The sequence below is a fragment of the Vidua macroura genome, chromosome 9, assembly GCF_024509145.1.
Source record: "Vidua macroura isolate BioBank_ID:100142 chromosome 9, ASM2450914v1, whole genome shotgun sequence".
NCBI classification, from domain to species: Eukaryota; Metazoa; Chordata; class Aves; order Passeriformes; family Viduidae; genus Vidua; species Vidua macroura.
The window spans coordinates 21,126,822-21,148,670 of NC_071579.1; the positions used below are offsets into that span (position 1 = coordinate 21,126,822).

Sequence of the window (21,849 nt, forward strand, 5' to 3'; positions counted from 1 at the left end):
TGTAGTTGCTATGTCAACACTATTATGACTGTTAAATATTGAATGCAACCTAAGTTCCCTTGACACTTTTTTCTATCAAATGTACACATTTAAAAGATAACTATATATGTAGAGAGAGAGAGAGAGAGAGAATGATGGCTGGTTTTCTTCTTCTTCTCCCCGATGTTTGCAGGTGATAACATGTACAGCTGTGGAAGGTGTAAAAAGTAAGCTGGCTTTTACCTTTGTTTTATTTTGTCTTAATTTGAGGTTTTGCTGTTTCTGTTAGTCAAGAGGCATTTATTTCTTTTGGGTATGTCCCAATACTGTTCATCTTTTGATATGACCCTGTGTTCTGACTTTCAGAAATTCAGTATTCCCAAGGAATATTTCCCAAGGAAGCACTGACTTACCCTACCACATGTGCTTAATTCTCTCTCATGCCCTTCCAATTTAGATGTAAATTGGTTTTGTTTGACAAAATAAAAGCTCTTAGCCCTCTCCAATACTAGCAGCTTTCCCCTGATATGCAGTAGGCCACTAAGGTGTGTTAAATAAATAAACTATGGCTGTAAATACTAAAGAAACAAGAAACAGAAGTGGTCTGAAGACCGCTTGAAGCCCTTTATGGTACAGGAGTGTTATTCCTTCTTATATATTCTGTAGATAATTCTTAGAAGTAAACTTAGTCAATTTTTTTTTGTCTTTTGCTGGATAATCAGCTTTCATGAAGCCTCAAGTTAAGAGAAACTGGTAGCTAGCTGGGACTTGATTGTACTCGCTGTTTTGAATTTTCCAGCAGTACAGATTGTCTTGTCTTAGGAACCATCATTGTTTATATCATTTTGGCTAGTCCATGTCTAGTCTACATTCCAGAAATAGTTTGGGTTCACTAATGCAATGTTCAGCTTAGGCTTTTGCTGATCTAGTGCAATAAAGTAAAACCTTTTCGGAATTAATTCTTGGTTGTTTTGGTTTGGTTTTTCCTTTGCTTAGGTTAAGAAATGGAGTGAAATTCTGCAAAGTACAAAAATTTCCTGAGGTACTGTTACAGTATGCACTTTAAAGCACTTTTACTGCATGATTAGGAATGTGATAAGACTAATGAGTTGCATGGAGTAAATTGTGTTTATAATGCTGTGTGAGGAAAGTCTACCTTCATATTGGCATTTGTTTAAGAATGTGAGCAACGTGGTTGTTCACCCTGTAAGAAAATTAATCTTGTACATGACAAGTACAGGAATGGGATTTCCCTGTTATTACTGTTGGTCTGTGGGCAGTAACAACATTTCTATTCTGTGTTAGTATATACACTACTGTTTATACTGTAGGTCACAGAATTAAACACCAGAATTAAACACAGCCAGACTGGAAAGCTTTTCTAGAAGTAACATTTGTAACTTTACATTTAGAAAGTAATCCAGTCGTACACTTCAAAGCATGAGTTGGTATCTGCAATAATCAGGAGGAATTAGTGTCCCTCATTACGAGATTGTGCAATATGTGCATTGAGAAAAGGTACATTTTTCAGTGCTGCATCAATGTTAGTAGCCACAGGTGATAAAAACACAGAGCTTGTGAATATGCTTGAAGTCATAGGGAAAACTATTCTTTTGGGGATTGTAAAAGGAAAAGATGGTGCACACAGTTTAGGTATTCAATATCAAATAACGTGTATAGTTCTTGACTGAATCTGTCAATTTTTCTTACAGATTCTCTGCATTCATCTCAAAAGATTTAGACATGAACTCATGTTTTCCACAAAAATTGGGACCCACGTGTCCTTTCCCTTGGAAGGCCTTGACCTTCAGCCTTTCCTTGCAAAGGACAGTCCAGCTCAAATTGTGACTTACGATCTACTGTCTGTCATCTGCCACCATGGAACTGCCAGCAGTGAGTATGAGCTTGATTGTTTTATATTTGCAGTTGGTACATCAGCACTCTTCTTCAAGGATGATAACTATAGACTGAAGGGTAACTAGATAAACAATGATAATTAGAATGTGGAAGATGAATGCTGTGATTTTTACCTTGATCTGAAAGATTTAAGGCTTGCTCTGAAAGAGTTAGCACATCTTTGAAATTATATGGCATACCTAAATAAAATTGAAGGTGGAAAAAATGTAACAGGTCTAGGAATATTAAGAAAACTATTGAACAACATCAATGTACAAATAACGTTGCCAGCAGACGGCCAGTTGATCAACTGCTCCACACAACTGATGTTCATGTCAATGCTGCGTATGCCTTAATATTTGGAAACTGTATACAAAGCACCACAAGATACCAGTCATTTCTTTCATTTCTTTAAAATATGTCCTTTTGGATAATCACTTCCATTTAACCCCAAAACAGGTGGTAACTCCTATTTGTGGGTAGTGGTGAGTAGCTGAATCAGCATCTTACTGCTATATGTTAAGGTAATTTCTGCCTAGATGATTTCAGTATTTATAGGATTTGGAAAATAGCAGAAAGAAAACAGAAGCTATAGATTTTTACAGAAGTTACTCCCTCATACTTCTCAAAGTATCCATTGTTTGAATTTTTTTCCTTTTTTTTTTTTTTTTTTTTTTTTTTTTTTTTTTGTTTTTGTTTTTTTTGGTTTTTTTTGTTTTGTTTTGTTTTACTGGATGGTTTTTCAATATCCATTTAGTCCTTGCTAAGTCATGCTTCACGTAATCAGTTTAGCAGATATTTGATTATTTACTTATTAGCAGTTAAATATGTATTTAAAAATAGTAATAATTTAAAATATATTGTGAATAGTCTTTGAAACACAGTTATGGTTGTGATATCATGTAGCTATTCCATACCTGTGCTACTTTCTATTATAAAGCATACAAAGATTTGAAAAGAGGTTGAGGGTAAATTGTTCAGACAGTCTTACTCTGAATGTCGTAGTTCAGGTCTGTGTTAAAGAACATGCTGCTTGAAGAGTGCAAGTATGTGCTGGAAGTAGTGTTCAACTCACCACTAGCTAATAGAAATTCAGGAAAAAGCTGATGTTGTGTTTGACAGAAGTTAATTTCAAAGTCATATCTGCCAATGATTCTGTTTCTCCCATTTAAGACTTGGGGGTTTTTTTTTGAGTAGTTCTTTTTTTTTTTTTTTTAGTTCATGTGTTACAGAGTAAAATGGGCAGCTCTAGACACTCTGATAACTCTTGCTTTTCTGCACCCTAGGTGGACATTATATAGCTTATTGTCGCAACAATTTAAATAACTTGTGGTATGAATTTGATGACCAGAGTGTCACAGAAGTATCAGAATCCACAGTACAAAATGCAGAAGCTTATGTTCTCTTCTACAGGTAAGATATTAAAAGTACAATCATACCCCTATAAGTCATGTATGTAAATAACTTTTTAAGCCATTGAGCAGCTTTCAGAATTAGCTGCCCCATGAGAACTATAATGGAAGAATTTGACCAATGAGAAAAGCTTATGCTGGAGAAAAACTTAATCCTTCAGTTATGTGCTTAACACTTGCTCTGTCAGAGCTGAAGTGTTTGTGTTAAAATGAAGATGAAATCTGCATAGTAAGGGAACTTTAAGCATCAATTAAGAGCTAGCCACCTTATTTTCAATTAGAGGAAGGGAATTCTGCACACAAGGAAGTTTTGCATACAGAAAGTTTTTAACTGTTGGAGCTCTAACTGGAATTGTCCAAAGTCTTTATCAGATGGATGGGATGTAGGACAACAGAGGTTTTCCTATGTTGTAATTTAATCCATTGTATTATACATTTTATTATGCATTTAATTTAATGCTATTTATAGGCTACTCTCTTCCTGAGAATTGAAATGAAAGGTGAGAAGTCATGTTATTGTCATCGTCAGTCTAGGGAACTTTTGTGCTTGAGATAATAAAAGCCACTCAATGTTCAGATTTTAAATTTCTGATATTAAGATCAAATTTCCACTAAAAATTTGCTGCAAAATACGTTGTGTCAGAGTTGCATAAAAAAACAGATGTGTTCTGAGAATGTTTGAACTTTCATTAGGAACACTCCCACCTGCCACTGTTCAAGTTGAGCCCATGAGTCTCACTTAGTAGGCCTTTTAAAAGGAATTTGGAAGTCATGCCATATTGCCAAGATAGAACACTAAATCTTTGATTGTGGGTAACATATTCAAATAAACAAGAAAATAATAGCATTAATAAAATATGGCTTTAAAAAAGAATATATCCACCAAAGACTAGAGCTGGCTTGGAGAACAGAGATTCTATTCCATCAGTAAATGGGAGAGCAGAATTACTTCCAGTTTACAGTGAGAAAAGTAGGAGGATACAGGAGAAGTAGGGGAATTACCTGCTCTGCTTACTGTGTAACCCTACTTGTGAAGGTAAAGAAGGAACATCTGGCCAAGGAGTGCAGCTTGCAAAACTTTATCTCAAATGCTGCAGAGAGGAACTGAGCAGATGGGCTCAGTCCTTGGGTGCTGTACCACCTCTGCAGCACAACTGGCTTCTGTCTTACAGCCCAGTTGTTTTCTTTCTTAGGCTGTGCAAACTGGGAAGTACAGACAAGGCCCAAGTAATTTACTTACAGGCAGAGTTTTCTTTTCACAAAGTAAGTATCTGCACTGTACACAAGGATGTGTATTTGTTTAATGATTTCTGTTTCTCTAATAGAAAGAGCAGTGAAGAAGCGCAGAGAGAGAGACGGAGGATATCAGGGCTACTGAATATGATGGAACCAAGTCTTCTGCAGTTCTATGTTTCCAGGCAGTGGTTAAATAAATTCAAGACTTTTGCAGAGCCAGGACCAATTTCAAATAATGACTTTCTCTGTATGCATGGAGGTGAGACTGTAATTGTGAATCATTTAAGAATAATTTGTCAACTTCTAGTTATAATAGTGGTGTATACTTGTTTTAATTAAAGGAATTTGACTATACTAAGTTAATATTATAACTTCTTTGGTAAATTATAACTTCTAAGTAAATTCTTATTTTAGTAGCTGACTAATCAGAAATTATACTGTGTGAAGTTACCCTATTTTTTTTCTTTTCTCTGCACATTTGATTTTGTTTATAAACTTTCTTGATTCTTAAAGAGGAACAGTTCCTCTTATCTGCTTGCTTCTGTATATTCACATTTTTAAAAATACTGTCACTATATCATCATCCATAATACTTTCATCTGCAAATTGAAATTATTTTCTCAGCTTGGGGCTATAAGCAGTGAGAAGGTTTGAAAGCTGCTTTGGAAGAAATTGATCTAATGCAGTGCATAGCAGTGTGAAAATCAAGTAGTAATTCTGTGTATTTTGTATAGGAGCATAAAAATTTTACCTTGTGCTATATGTTAAAAAAAATAGAGCATTGTAGTAAGCAAAACGCACGTGGGGAAATACCTATATTTGAGTGCTAACATTCCAAGAAATCATTACTATGTAGTACCTATTTTCTAATAAAAATACAATTGGAAGATGAAGGTACTGCCACTGTTGCTGAAGCAAAATTTTAACACAGGATGATTGCGTCCCTACTCAGCCATCTGCAGAGTACCTATGACCCCTTTGGCTTTCCCTCTGCAGCACTGCAGAAGATGACTCTTGATGTGCAAGTGCCCAAGTACTTGATTTTCTCTTGTTCCCAAGAATTCCTGCATAGTTCACTGTTGTTTGCCATGTGCTTCAACTCAACACTGCTAATTCTGCAAGCCCCTCCATTTCTGCCTTCCTCAAAATTCCTCTGCTCTCAAGTATTCATGCTGTTTGAAGTAATTCCAAAAGGTCTGCAGCAAATAAGTGAATTTTGAATAGACAGTTTGTTAGTGTTTACATGCATAATCCAGATATTTAATCATCCTGACATTTTAACTTTATACCTTAAGAAGCTTTTTGAACTCATTATGTAAAATGGATTCTAGCCCTTTAATTTTAGCCATTCATATAGTTAGTTTGCTTCTGCTTTTTATAAGCTTTCCTGCCTGATAAAAGACTAGAATCAGTGGTGTCTCTAAATACAGTGATAGATTATGCCTAGGTATAAAACTTATTTCATGTAATTTCTCTGAATTCATTGGAAGGTTCTATTTTTTATTTATTTATGGACTTCTAACATAGTCTCCTCCCCTCACTTAAATCCACAAGTGTTTTTTCATTGTTTGGGGGTTTTGTTTGTTTTTGTTCCTTCTGCAGGTGTTCCTCCACACAAAGCTAATTTCATAGAGGACCTTGTTGTAATGCTACCTCAAAATATATGGGACAATCTGTATAGCAGGTAAGTTTTGAACTGTGATTGGAAAAAATCCAGTGCTACAATTTGAGAGCCAAGCGGCAGCATCAGACTTTAGAATTAGTGGCTCAGGAAAAAGACAGTCCTCTGGGCACACAGCTGAATGAAGGGGCTGCAAACAGCCAATTTATATCATTTCCTTGTGCAAAGTAAAAGACTGCACAGAGTAGTGTGTTATTGGGGTAGTACTTCAATATTAAAGCAATAAACATGTATGGTATGTATGAAATAACACAAAGTAGGTCAGCAAAAGTACGCTTTGCAGAGGTTTTTTGAAAGAGCTCTCTGTATCAGCTTCCTGTTCTCTTGTTGGCTGGAGACAGCTTTTCTTTTATGTTGGCTTTGAATCCATAGCCTCAGCTGCCAGTACTGCTTCAAAATAACTTATATCTGAGTGTTCTGTGTTACTGCCCCACACTTTAATGTCAGTCAGGTTTGAGTGCTTGCTTGCAAAGGAGGAATTCTTACAAGCTATGCCTTATTCTAAAGTAACAAAAAGCTGCAGAAGACTTTTGCTGATGGCTTTCAACACTCTGTATTGCACTTGCATTAAGTATTTTTACCTGTTAATTTCCTGCCACCTAAACAATACATCTAAGGGTTTGGGGAGTTTTTTATTGATGTTTTAAAGTTTTGGTGCACACAAGTAAAAAATAAAAACAATGGCATTTGCAGTTTTTTTCCCATTTCCTATATGTACTGAATTTTTCTTCCATTATCAATTTTCTGTATGCAAAAATAGCTTTCTCAGGAGCAGTGCCCCTGCAGACTTCCATGGATATAATTTCACACAAGGAAAACCTGAGGGAAGGGTCAAGAATAACTTATTAAGAACAAAACAATAGTTTTGGAGGCTGAGGTCAGGGCGGTAGCAAAGCTGATGAAGAGTCTGTGGTGGGATGGAGGAACACATTTAAGACAGCACTGGCTGGAATTTCCATAGGTTGTTTCTTAAAGGCCTTTGGTAAAATCACACCTGGTATGTATAGAACAATACTTGCTCACTGACATGTCCTAACCATAGTAACTCCTTCTGAAGTCTGTGATGCAGCTGAGTTTGAGATGGTTTGTACTGGCATGAGGCAGTCAGAACTTGCAAGATGGTATTAGGATGGAGAACAGAATATTACTGGGAAAATAAACTATGGCTTTTTGGGATCACTGTGACTGGCATGTGTCAGCCTTCTGTTCATACTGACATTTGCCATGTCTACAGGTGCATGATCTTTTTACATGATGTTTTCCACAAGGCTGATTGTTTGGGGTTTTTTACTTTTGCTGCAGATACGGAGGAGGACCAGCTGTTAACCATCTGTATGTTTGTCACACCTGCCAGATAGAGTCTGAAAGAATTGAAAAAAGAAGGAAAAATGAATTGGAAATGTTTATACGGGTAAAAAACTAAACACTTATCCATTCTGCTGCTGGCCAACACCTGACATTCATGAGTAGACCCAAGGGATTACTAGAATTGCACAAGGGATTCCTGTAACAAATGGACTTTATTAAATATCTCTATACCTATATACCACCCCATCTCTCCTAATGGCAGCAGTAATGTTTTTGTGAAATCCCAGATAGCTGCTTACGTGAAAATGAACTTAGAGAAAAATTTTAATGAGTTTCTTAAATTGCTTTTTTTATAGTATGGAAACAGCCACGTGAGCAGTTGTTCTTTATACACTGCCAGTGGTCTATTCTGTGCTATCTGATAAGGTTTAAGTGCAGTAATACTGTGCCAAGAAAATTGTAATGATAATAATTAGTTCTAATTTTTAAAAAAGGCATTAGAAACACAAACAAACGTAAGTAATTCAATGTGAAGTAAATACGTTAGTATTGAAATGGATCTGTAAATTAATATCAAGGAGCTATTTTCCCTGGGTTAGAGGATTATGTGCTTGAGTCTTAATAGTAAAATAACTAATGGTAATGATTTTGATGTTCTTAAACCAAAAATGTGTTTTGAAGTTTTCAGTTAAAATAAGTGCAGAGACATTGGAGTTCCATTTCTGCTATCTCAGCTCATGAAAGGAAGAAAAATAGAACTGACTCTGTTTTTTCTGTTCTGTTTGTCCTTTAATCACACTTCAGGGATTGTCAGCTTTTCCATGCTTTTCTAAAATTTTTAGGAATTTTCATTACTCTGGATTACCATGGGTTAGTAATTATTATTAATGACATTGAGTCAACCCCATTTGCTTTAGCAGTCAGTATCTTCCCAGTAAAAGCAGTGATTATATGTGCACTGTTGTGCAAGTATTATTACTGGTTAGTACACAGAAAATTCCATTGTTCTCTATAAAGATGGCTTTAGGGAATGATTGCAACACTTAGTCTATATGAAACCTTAAGAAGTTGTGTGGATGCTTTAGGTTTATGACTTCAAAGGGGAAGTGTAGCTGTGTTATTACAGAGCTAAAAAGTTAATGGTTTAAAGGTTTAAGTGATTTTTTGCTTGTTTCTTCATAATGTTGTAAAAAGATCTGTAAGTCATGAAAAGTCCCAGTGTATTAATTCACTGTGCCTTGCTTGGAATTGTAATGCCATCTGCTCAAAATACTTGAGGAAAAACAAACACAGATGAAGATACAGTTCATCCACACAAAGAACTTTCCATAAAATCATGGAAAAAAATTCAAAACACTATTTTATTTCACAAAAATAAGATCTCTGGTTTTTTTGCTACTTGAAAGTTCAGCCTTCACAATAATTATCTATGACTTGTACTTAAGAAGAACTTGTTGCTGTTTTCAGGAAATATAAGTAATTTCTTAACTAAATCAGCTTTTAATATGAAGGCTACCACTGCATCAGACTCTCATCTTGGGTATTCACCAGGTGTTTACTGTTTTTATGGTCAATGATTCTTTAAAATGTTCTGTTACAGTGTAATGTTATGATGTTAGTACAGTGGTTCAAAGAATTCAGTAGTTTAAAGAAATGAAAGGACAAAAAAACACAGATTTTTTTTTTTTCCTTGTAGCTTAATAGAGCATTCCAAGAAGAAGAATCTCCATCAACGTTTTACTGTATCAGCATGCACTGGTTCAGAGAATGGGAAGGCTTCGTAAAGGGTAAAGACAGTGGTAAGTTATGCCCCATTTCAAAATACAGGAAATCTTTTGTTGTGTTGTTGTTTGTTTCTGCTTTGGTAGAAAACTGTAGGAAGGACAGATGGCAAAGGCAATGAAAGCTCTTAAACATCTAAGACACAGGTTTTACAGGTTACAAATACATCCAGGTTACAGAACATAGTAAAATAGTTTACAGCAATGGGATAGTGTTGGAAAGAATGTTGCTTGCTTGCAGGATGTTTGCTGTTAGTGGCAGCAGGAAAATTGGATCTGAGTACAAGGGGGGATGGATTTTGTTGTGGAAACTCATAGATGATGCTGCAGCTTCTGGAGGAAAGGTGACCTTGTCAAATCTAAACTCAGCTCAGTAACAACTGTACTAATATCAGTTTAGCTGACTTCAGATGCCTCTAAAGTTTTAAAATGGAAACTGATAAAATGTTGTACAATCTTGTCAAAGTCTGCTCTAGGACAGCTGGGGTAAGGGTAAGAATTAGGATTAATTTGTGTTTTATGTTGCTTGAAGACTTAACTGTAATCAGGAATGCTTTGGAAAACTTGCTCTTAATTAAAACGTGATTAGCTTTTAACAACTTAGAATGTACTGTTAAGCAGTACAAGAACAAGCAGTAAACAAATGATCTGTTTTTCCTTTCCTTTGGAAATAGAACCTCCAACCTGCTGTTTGTTTTCAGCTCTCACAATTTTAATAAATTTTCTGTTGCACTAGATCCTCCTGGCCCCATTGATAATGCTAAGATTGCAGTAACAAAATGTGGCAATGCTGTGCTAAAACAAGGTAGGTGTCCAATATAGCTGCAGCTTTATGCTTTTGCTGGAAGTTTGGAAGATCTATAATTTTTTTTAATTTATTTATTGTTACTCTGAAATGAATGGCAGTTTCTAATTAATCTGTGTTGTGCCCATTTTTGGGTAATCATTTTATTCTTAAAATGAAGAATTACTGTATGTAATAGACTAATCCAAGTGCAGTTGAGAGTGTAGGAGGTGCAGAGTAACTTGAAAATGGTGAAAGTGTGCTTTGGCTTTGTATCACGTGGTTTGATGGGGGTTTTCTTAAGGAAGTTGGGAGACTGTTCTATATCTGTGTGTAGTTATTTGAATCTTGAAACCTAATTTGAATAGGAAAATATCTCACAGATAGAAAACCACTGTACATAAAATCTGTTGCTCGTTTTTCTGCAAGTCATTTGCTACTGTTTGAGAAGTTTTTGCAAAGATACAGATTTCTTCATTATTCTTCAGAGTTAAATGCTAGATACCTTTTATTTGGAATTCATAGGTACAGAAGAAGATATTCTTATATTATCTGCTTTAGGCAGTCTTTAGACTTTCTAGGAAGCTTTAAATTCGTAGCAGCTCAGCTGAAAAGAAGAATCTGCATCAATAAGATTGTTTATTTAACTGGATTTTTTCCCAATTTTGCTTAATGCCTCAGCATACACTGGATGTTCCAATAAACCTACTGTAAACCTCACCAACTGTAGAATGCCAAGAGTTTATTTTAAAAACAACGAGTTTTGGCACTCATTATTTTTTGTGTGTTTTAATGAATTAAGTGCTGATGATAGAATTTAAGTACAAATCACTTTAGAAACAATAATTGATAGCAAATTAGCCAGTTGTTGGTTTACTTTCACATTGGTACAAATTAGAACTTGGGTAGAAATAAAGATGAATAGGATGTGGAAAATTTTTCTTGTAAGAGGTGGGAATGCCCCTAAATAGAGACCAGTACTAACACATTTCTGTGATCCAGTGCCTGAGTTCACTGTGCCTGTTCAGTTTAACCTGACTGGCTGCAATGTGGATGAGTGAGTGAAGATCTGCTCCTGTGCCTGCAGAGATGGACTTGTTTCTTGAGAGCCTAAATGTAAAGAGTAAAAGTGAAGCATAACATCCTTAGTACTGGCATGGGGTCTGCATGATAACTTCCAGAGGAAGCTTTGCATAGTTGAGTTAGCATAGCTAAACAAATGTGCAGCTCTTTGTACTCTTCCCCTTTAGAAACTCTTAACAGATAAAGTACAACAGTAGGCACCACTGCAGCAGGTGGCGAGGGCAGAGAAGTACAAGAGGTAGGGGGAGAAGTCTATAGTGCTGACTTCCTTTTTTTAAAGTATGAGGGTGCTGAAACAAGGCTTAACAAGACAAATTAATAATGTCTAGTAAGGCTATCAGGGGAAACTTGCTGTCAGGCAGGGGTTTTGATTTGCTAAAAAAAGAGGAGGCTTATTCTGCTAGAACAGAAATATGATCTCTCTGTGTGGCTTAATGTGAGGAAATCACTCAGGATCAGACAGATCCTTGTATTGAAAACTAGAGGGGAGATGTGCTGATGCATCTTGTCTTTGCCACTGTAAAAAGTTGTGGACAGTCAGAAATGCTTGTTGGATGCTGACCTGAGACAGGAGACAGACCTCTCGCCAGAGCAATGGAATATAAGCAAAGACTTTAATCAGTGAATGAAGTCAGGCTAACCCATCAGTGCTATAGGAGCATTACTGAAGCTGTTATTATCCTAATAATAGTCCTTTGTCTCTGGGAATTTCACTGTGCTTCTCATATTCTTTACTATTAATATTAATTTCTCTGATGAAACAAGAATCTTGAGTCCTTGAACTTTACTGTGTAATTGATGTGACTGCATGTCCTTATAATAATATGAATCATTGTTTCCTGAGTACCAAGAGTTACTGGCTCTCAGCCTCATTGGTAGATATTAGGTAAGATGTTTATCATAGGATTTTTTTCTGTTTTCTGCAAGTACTGCATAATTTAGAGCAGGTAGTTGTAAGAATCAAGAAGTACGAAATGAACACAAAATAGGTAATTGGGTTTGGCAGCTGGTGCAAGATAAAGCAAAAATGAAGGTTATGGTGTTAGATTTGGATCTGAATTCTTACAGTTTTAAATTTTAATCTGGATTTTTTTTTCCTTTTTGTGTATGTTTTGGACTTGAATTATTCTAAATAGTAATTAAATCTTAATATTTTTTCAGGTGCAGATTCTGGACAAATATCAGAAGAAACATGGAATTTTCTTCAGTCAATATATGGTGGAGGTCCAGAGATTATACTCAGACCACCTGTTCCTCCAGTAGAACCTGATATATTGCAAACAGAAGAGAAGATTGAATTAGAAACTCATGGTCTGTAGCTATTGAGAAAAAGATGAACTTGTAAGGAATCCAGCTTCCTTACAAAATGCCCAAAACACATTCCTAAAAGTTTTATTCTGTTATGTCTGTTGGAGGCACAGCTCACTGGGCATTACATTAACTACAGAATAGTAAGTTGAAATATGTATTGCAGTTTGTTTAAATAGCAGCTGTTTCTCTGTTTTGGAAGGCATGTGGTTTGTACATTTTGGAATGTTTGGTCCATGGGAAAAATGTAATTTCTGAATTTTTCGCTAGAACTCAAAATCCTGTTATATCCTTAAACTTGAAAAACAGGGACAAATTTTAGAGCTGTTCAGTAACCCTTCTGATTTCTGATTGGGCTTCTGATATCTACAAACTTTTGCCTGTCTTAATTGTACAGTCTTGACAAGCCTAGGTATGTGAGGAGTATATTTTAAATGGACTGTAATCAAAGATAAAGAAAAAGGATTTTAATTTCCTAAATGCTCAGGAAAAGAATTCTCTTACTTTGCACTGTAAGTAAATGAAATGGGTAGTATATAACATCCAAATACTTATTGTATTTGAGTGGCTCAAACATTAGGGTAGACTGAATAATGGTTTAGTCAGCAAATGTCATAACTTATTACTACTAAATTTTACATCTTATTATAGTCTTCTGTAACTCTATAAACCTGGCTAGTGTCTTTAATAGTATATGTGGCAAAAAGATTTAGTCTTCTCTAGGGTAACATTTGAGAGCATGAAGTGTGAAATGTAAAATTATTATGGACATGAGTGATATAAATTTCAGAAAATTAAATTGTCTGGTCTCTTGAATTACATTCGTAAGTATTTATATTTGAAGGATTTTATTGTATTGTTAAAAATTTTCATTGGCATGATGACCTTTAATGTCAGAAGCTGGATAAAATGTATATATTGCAAAACTTTATTGAATGATTCATATTGGAATGCAGAATGACACTTGCTCATGTTTTTGCCTGATATTGTTACCAAATAAGCAGCATTATTTAAGACTGGATCAATAAAAAACCCAAAATTAACTGTGGAGTAGGCAGGGGGAGCTTTCCCAGATGTTTTTCATTTATTATATAAATACAAAAACTTTTGAAGTAATGCTATGGTACTGCTCTCACACCCATACAATTATATTTTTGACCATTTTAAGTTTAGACAATGATGTTGACCATTCTAGTTCCAATGTAAGAAAATGCTGACACAACATTCCTCTGAATAATTTTTTATGTAGTTTAAAAACATACTGGTTTGTAGGACTTCATGCTATTCTAGTTAAAAAGCCATCTATAATAGCCCTAGAGAAAATGCCCTCTAACCACAAGTATTTGTAAATGGGATTTTATGTTAGTAGATAGAGCAACTTGAAGCTAATACCACATTATCCCTGTAATGCATCAAGTGCTTACTACTGACTTGTATTACTGATTAAGGTAAAATTAACTTGCTGATGTTGGCTTGTGAGCTACTGTCTGATTTCAAGTCCATTTAAAGTCTTTTTTTTCTTTTTTTTTTTTTTTTTTTTGCTAAAGTTTTCTAGTTTTCTTTGATTTAAGGTTTTTTAACATACTAAAGATAAAGAACAATGAATAGAAGATTTTTTTCCTACACGACATCCTAAATTGGAAATTTAGGAATTATTTCCATGGTTAAAGCACAGTACAGTGATCAAGTTTACAAATTTATTCAATGTTTTCATTAATAGTCTGGATGGTAGAACAGAGTGGCCCTGTAAAATTTGTAGGGAAAAAATGGATTGAGTGTCAGGGAAGGAGGCAGTTTTGTGCTGAGTATTCTGAGTATTACAGCAGATTAGACTAAGATTTAAAACCCAATGATACCAAAACAAAACCTCTTATGGGTAATAGTAACAAAAGCATCAGATGTGAGGCACAGGAGGTAATTATTCTGCTCTACTTGGTGCTGTGCTTCTTGTGAGATCTCATCTGTACTGTTCCCAATTTTGAATGCTATATGATGATAAATACAAGTTGAAATTATTTTAGGGAAAAGCAACAAGACTCAGTGTTGAAAAAGAAGTCGTTTGCTCCCTTCAAAGAATGCTGAAAATGCAAGACTTCCAATGTGCAAATAATTGCTGGATAATACTGAACAATTTTTTTCTGAGATAAAGATATTTGCCTCAGCTTTAGCAGTGGGGGCTGTGTGCTGGGTTTAGGAAGTTTATTTCAGAAATCTAGAAGTCTTCTATTCAGTCTTTTTTTACTGGGTGTTTGGGAATCCATAGTCAAACATAATCTGTGATGCATACAGACCCTTTAAGGAGTAAGGAGACACTTTACACCAGCAAATTTTGTGAAATGCCTTTGTCACTGTGGAAAAAGGCATCTTCACCCTGGAACTCTTTGTCATACTCAGAAAAAACCAAACCCCTGAGTTTGCAGAGATAAATAGATGTGTTTTAAGACAATTCCAAAGGGATGACTGTCTTGCTTTTAGCCCTTTAAGAGCTCTACAAGGGATATTATGTCACAGAAATGGAAACAGTCTTTTAAAGGAAAGGTAGTATGGGAGAAGTCCAGATGGATGGCTTGTGTATGCTGGAGGGAAGACAATAATTCAGAGAATAGGTAAAGGAGAGGCCTTTACTGGGAAAAGCTGTCATGATTTGTAGCAAAGAAAGAATGCATCTCAGGAAGGGCCTGTGGAAATTTTTTTTCCATAAGCCTTTCACCAGACTATTTGGATTCTTTGTTCATTTGTTTCCAGTTGAGGAAACACAGCAATGTGTTTGTGTGCCAGAGAAACTGTCACTTCAAGAAGGGAAAAATCCAGTGGACTCCTTGTTGTAGGCCTGGAAATCTAGATATGAGCTGTTAAAAGCCTGCAGTTTAGTCTGGTAACCTGAATCCTCTCTTCTGTGGAAAACTGTATGATGGGTGTCAGGGACTTAGCAGCTCAAAGCTTGATTTCTCTAAATTTCTGAAGGTTTTTTGCAAGCAATATAACTAATTGTTCATCTGAACACCTAACCTTGAGGAGACCGCTTCAGAGACTGTGTAATGTAGCTGAACAGTATAATTGGAGGGAAAAAGAATAGCAGAGGAGCTACTGAATTACTCAGTAGTAAAATAAGGCAGTTTTTTAATGTGTTTCAAAGGTGAGAGCTAAATAGTTTGGCTACTGAATGATTTAAACTGAGGAGTCCAGAAAGGTGTTTCTGCAAGCATCATCCAAGTCAGTCCTGTGTATAGGGATACATATATACTTATTAATAGGATTATATTATACTTATGTATTTGTATACATACATGTTTTTTAATATATGTATAAAAGAATGCACATAATCTACTTTTCCAGTATCTTAATTGAATTATGGCTAGAGTCACTAAAATAATTATTTTGTGCTTTATGCTGGAATAGTGACTGCAAGTAGCTACATTTGATAAAGGTTGTTAGGTTGACGCTCAGTTTACTGCTGTAGTGGGTGTCAGCCTTCCCATCAGTAATGGTCTGTTTCAAGATAAGATAAAAAAGCATGAAGTGTTAGAAATGTGTTTGGCTATATTATAATGTGGATGAAGAAATTTTCATTTGTGAAGCAAAAGTTCACTGTGCCCACAGTTCAATAATCCTGAATTTTTCTTATGAAATCTAATATAATTTGATCTGCTATGCTAATGCATTATTTAAGATTTCTCCTTCTCAGATTCAGAACTTAAATAGTGACTGGGTTTTCCAGCATTATATATCCTACTTTTCTTAAAAGCAGAAAGCATTTATTTGTAATGATATTGCTGACATTTGACTTTTTTTTTTTAGTATCCCATTACTCATAAGTTCATTTAGAAAAGCAAGCCTGGGATTTGTAAATTTTACTGAAAAATTTAGATATTATCTGCTTAAAAGGGACCAAGTGCTTTCTTCATATTTGTTGTACAACTATTTTATACTGAACTAAGAAAATTCTATTTCATTTATTCCTTTTGAATTCCCTATATACATCTGGCTTAGTGCAGTCTAAGCAGTTTTCTCACTGAAAACCTTTCAGTCTTCATTTTGCCCAGGAAATGAGTAAAACAGCTAGGCTTTCTCATTCTTCCTAACAGATGGCTTTTCTGGCTTCCCTCTATACTTAAGCCATCCAGGGCTGACAGTTAATAGCAGGAAGCATAATAAGACTTCTGGGTTTCTGAAGTGTCATGGAGAAAGACAAATCACTTTTAGTGTTAATTCACAGAAATTAATCCAGTTACAAACTTGGTCTATATTAGCCTTCAAAATCTTAGGAGAGTAGAAAATAGCCTTGTTCAGTAAAATTTTAGAAGTGCTATTCTCACTAACAATGAAAAGTGTAACTTGTTTTCTTGAGTATATTCTAATACATATATATATATCTGTTTAAAATATATGACTTGTATTAGGTTAAGCTTCAGGCTAGCTTTAAGCCATTCAACAAGGTGACAAGTCTGCTTCTCCATAGAAACCAGTGAACACTGTCACACAGTATGATAAAATACGTTTATGCATCTAACATCTCACATTTGCTTACAATAGCAGAGTCTTGGTTTTCACAGAAAGCTGGAATTATTTATTCTATCTCAAAACCTTTCTTTCTTCTGTGTGTTAGTTCAGACACGGAGCTAGAAATAGAAGGTCCATTTGTGAGAAACACATCACTGAAGTGTCCAGTAGGTTTTCTGCATCTGGACTGATAGTGGTACAACACACACAGTCACTTGATGGCAAGCTTCCACATAGGTTGCACATGGGTGTATGTGTGGGCTTTAAAAAAATGCAGTAAGAACTTGATCACTGAAATAGGATGTTTATAAGATGAATAAGCAAGTAAATTCATTCTCTGTTCTGACTTGTTCAAGATTTAGTTGATTAGCTAAAACTTCAAGTTCTGATTGTTGAATGGATATGTAAAAATACAGCTGACACTTGACTTGCTAATTTATATACAAGTATAAAATGAACCATCAGTAAAAAAGTAAAACTGGCATAATAGGAATATCCTGGTTTGTTATGCAGTTTTGATATGCCTTTATGCAATGCTAGTGAGTCTTAAAACAGTTTTCTTCCTAGTCATTGGGAGCATGGGAGGTACAAAAGTAAAGCAGTTCCACAAAATATTTTCATAATACAAATCAAGCTGAGAAGATTTCATTTCCAGATATGTTCCTCCTTCCTCGCTTGGAACTCACAATTTATTATACATAAAAAATTTAGTAAGATCTGGTTTTGGATAACTTAGCACATGAGAAAGTAAATCTAAAAGTACTTTGTTGAGAAGAATAAAGAGGGCAGAAGAGAGGAGGCATTTGATTCATAGGCGTAGGAAAAAAGCTTAGAATAAATTGTCAGCTGACAAAAAATGAAAAATAGCAATTTTTGTTTCATATCTCACAGGACACTACCAAGAGCTTTTCATGTCCATTGTTCATGAATAGTTTTACTCAGAAATTAGTATTTTTCTAGGTGACTAATTTTTTTCTGTCTGGTGTGTTTAATGTTAAACATTATAAAACAAGATATCCTGGTTACCATGGGGATACACTGCTTTTTTTTACCCTATCTCCCCTGGGTGTCTGTTAAAATGCCAAACCCAAATGAACATGCAGCACTTGCTCACACTGTGAATGCATGTTTGTTTCCACCACTGCACACAGTGTCTCTTTAGCGCCAGAAGTAAGGTTACTCTGAGATTTTCAGTTATAACAAAAGAAATGCACTCATGCATGCCAAAGTGCTAATGAACTGGCAGCTATTGATTCACTTAGACAGTATTTTCAATTAAATGTTTCATGTAGTACCAAGGTTTACAATTTAACTGTAGAAGCAAGAAATAAAACATGTATTAGCTATGAACTCTGAGTGCCTCATCTTCTGAACAATTTTTAGTAAGGGAGATTTGCTCTCTTTTACCTCGTTTGCTTGTCGTATAATTAATTTGCTGTCCAACCAAGCAGGGTAGTGGAGATAATCTGTCTTTTGAACTTGATCAGTAGGAATCTGAGCTTCATTTATGACATTACCTTTGCACACTTAAGTGCAGAGACTGGTCTTCCTAAGCTCTTTCTGTAGATGTTGGAAAAGGTTCAGGTAATAGAGGCAGTCTCTGCACTTCTGCTCTGCTTTTAAGTTGAATCTGAAAAGGGTCTACTCTCATTCTGGATTTGAGCTGTGAACAGGAATCTCTTCTTAAACTGTCAGTGGTGCTGGTGTTCACTCCTGTGTCATGGCAATTTGTTTGAAATTTTGTTTAAATCTTTCTCATCCTGTATGAGAGGGCCCAATTCACAAGCTTGTCACTGAAAAGCTTTTCTGTTTGGAGAAAATGTGCCTAAAGGCTAGGCAGAAGCGTGCCAGGTTTTTTTATTTATTTATTTTATTTAGACACTTCTGTCTTACTTGAAAACTGCTAATTTATGTTTTTCTGGCATTGAACATTCTACATTCTGTTTAGTTTTGAGTAGCAATAGAGCCCTTTTTTGTGTTGTAGGACCTGAAGGAATAGTAAGGTAGTCAAAACAGTAACAGGCATATTCTGTGACCTGATGCACCTTCATGTAGGTTATGCATAATTCAAAATATTAATGCAGAGCCAGTAATACCTGAGAGTGCTCCAAACATGTAACAAAGGGATGTTTCTGAAGGAGAGAGGAAAGATAAAAGGGATTGTTTGGACAGGAGATGATAACATCTATAAGGACTAACTGTGTTTATGGGCATGCTCCAGGAAGGTAAATGGAGAGGTTGTGGGCTTCAGGTTTCAGTAGCCTTAGGCAAAACCACTGTGCCCATATGGGTCCAGCTCACCCTCTCATCCTGTTTAGTCAAAACTTCCCTGATTCACATAGGTAAAATGTCCTAGAACCTGGAAGTCTGGATCGTTGTTTTCTTGAAGCCTAAGTCAAATTTCATACATTACAATAATAACATGCTCGAAGAAATTGCAAAAAAGCAAATTTTAAAAAATACAGTTGGTTGAAATAGGTAGAAATATTTCCATTTTGAAATATAAAACCCACTCTCGAGTAGTAAAAACTAAGAAGAATAATACCTACTGAAAAACAAAATCTTCCTTTTGATGTGCAGCTTTTCCAATCTGGAATGTTTTTTTTTTTAATAATACACTACAATCTAGCTATCATTTCATATCAACCTGACATTGAAGTCTCTACTGAAATTAGAAAAAGCCATTTAAATGGGAATACATAGTATGTGAGGAGTATTTTTGCATGGTAATCAATACAGTCTAATTAATTCAATTATTAAAAACAAGTATCCGATTACTTCACTGCAGCTTCTTACACCAATTTGAATTATATTGTCCCTACTCTAAATATACAGACAGAAAATGTGAATAATAACTTCCAAAATTAATTTAACTTTTGTGATTGGTAACTTGCTTTTTCAACATAGAATATGACTAATTTCAGTAACTAAAGTCAAATCTGCAATAATCTGTGTGGGTTGTAAGACTCCCGAATTGTCTAATGTACTTACCCTTTATCAATGACTGGAGATGGTTCTCTTTAATGAAGAGCTGAAATTTTATTTCCCCCTACCTTGTTCCTACAAAAAAAAAAAAAAAAAAAAAAAAAAAAAAAAAAAAAAAAAAAAAAAAAAAGAGCATAAAACCCAGGAGCCCAGGCATTCTACACCTAAATGCATCAGAACAGTTCTTAAAGGTTAGACACAAAACAGAATTGTTTCTCTAAAGGATTTTGCTTCGGGTAAAACCAGTGGAAACGTTTCACTGAGGGCAATCTAGCCTTTCTCATATTTATTCTTTATATATGGTAGCTTTAATGTAATGGGAAAAAAATCAGAATGTGGAGGTCTCCAGGGGATGGAGCAGGCAGAACTGAGCAAAACAGAGGGCCTATAACAATACATGACGTGATTGTGTAAGGATGCATAATGTATTCAAGCAGAAAATGGTTTTAACACTGTTAATTTTTTTTGTTTCCTTTTTTTCTCAACAAAAACTATATTTCTATATAACTTTATCTTCTGTAACTATCTACAAGAATGCAAATACTTCTCTTTCTCCAAAGTGCCACCCATGAAGTACCTACAGACAAAATTATTGTGGTGATAAAGTAATTAATGCAGAGGTATCTAACTGTTGTGCTGAAACAGCTGTCATCCAATCCAGGATGCTTTATTAGGTTTGGGCCTAATAAAATGGAAGTTGATCCAACAGAACCTAATCTGGCTTTCGGAAAATTCTCAGTGTCCAAGGCTTGAGTCAGATGAAATAAGCCTCTGGAGCTGAATTCATCTCCCTTGTCCTGCATGCCCTCTTGAAGAGCCAGTGTAGATCAGAGCTGTAGCCAAGGATATAAGCCCCGTTTAACCAGAGCTGGGGCAGGATCCAGTAATAGCTCCTTAATGCTCTTTGGAGGGCATGGTGGAAAGAGAGTAGAGCAGCTGTCAGAACTAACCTAGATGTCCTTAGGCTCAGCTTCTCAATTGTGCTGAGTTCTAACCAGTGAGTTTCATTAATCTTTTGTCAGGAAAAAAAAATCACTTATTATTTGCTCTAATAATAGGAGAAGCAATTAAGCAATTTCATGGATTGAGATGGGTGGGAACAGTGATGTTGCTGCTGAAAGCAGGAGCTGTGTCACAGCTTCATCAAAGCTGGAACTTGTAATTTTGGCAGTTCTCCATGCACAAACATGAGCTGAGGCATCCCACAAACATGGAGCTTCTGCTGTTGTAGAAAATGTTGCTTTGGGAGGGGTCTGATCTACTAATTTTTAGCTTGTCCAATTGTAACTTGATGAAAAGTTGTCACTAACACCATTATCCCCTGATCAGGATAGGGAGTGGATTTGTTATGGTTTGGGGTTTGTGGTTTGGGACTTTTTTTTTCCCACTACCAACATTGATAAAGCCTGAGAATTTGTTATTGCCTTAGAAATGAGTAATGTGTAAGGCTGCCCATAATAAATACAGCTACCAGTTACTGGTAAAAGATAGATGCTGTAGCACAGAGGAAGCTGCAGCCACAAGAACTAGAGATGTGACATAGTTTGGGTAGAGTATATGAGGAACAAGGGACACCAGCTGGAAGTGAAAATGTGTTGGAGAAAGCAGTATGGTGCTGCAAGGCAGGAGTATATTCCTTTACACTTAGGAATTATTTCAAAGCTGCTGTAGGATACTGTGGGTGAGGGCCTTTAGGATAGCATAAGTGAGTGAAAAAGATTTTGAACTGTGAGGACATCAGAGTAGATATAGAGTTTCAGGCAGCTTCAAACAAAGCAGGTTTCTCCAGGTTTTAATGTAAATTCTCTTGGGTGGAGGTGTTAGTGAACCTGATCTCAGGCATTACTACACATGGGCTGCTTTCTCTTTGCATATTGTTAATTTTCCTCTGGAGAG

The 21,849-nt window shown here is 35.6% G+C and overlaps 1 protein-coding gene across 4 annotated transcripts in view; it reads left to right on the plus strand.

The window, feature by feature from the left end:
- The window catches only part of USP33 (ubiquitin specific peptidase 33), a 37,976-nt gene extending 24,458 nt beyond the window's left edge, over nt 1–13,518 (plus strand). For all 4 annotated transcript variants that reach the window (XM_053985015.1, XM_053985013.1, XM_053985016.1 and 1 more), the window contains exons 15-24: nt 173–206; nt 976–1,021; nt 1,692–1,872; nt 3,162–3,288; nt 4,613–4,782; nt 6,126–6,207; nt 7,507–7,615; nt 9,209–9,311; nt 10,030–10,098; nt 12,322–13,518. In XM_053985015.1, coding sequence (XP_053840990.1) covers nt 173–206; nt 976–1,021; nt 1,692–1,872; nt 3,162–3,288; nt 4,613–4,782; nt 6,126–6,207; nt 7,507–7,615; nt 9,209–9,311; nt 10,030–10,098; nt 12,322–12,479 — 1,079 coding nt within the window. In that variant the 3' untranslated portion in view covers nt 12,480–13,518. The remainder of the gene's footprint in view (nt 1–172; nt 207–975; nt 1,022–1,691; nt 1,873–3,161; nt 3,289–4,612; nt 4,783–6,125; nt 6,208–7,506; nt 7,616–9,208; nt 9,312–10,029; nt 10,099–12,321) is intronic.
- Nucleotides 13,519–21,849: the final 8,331 nt, after the last annotated feature.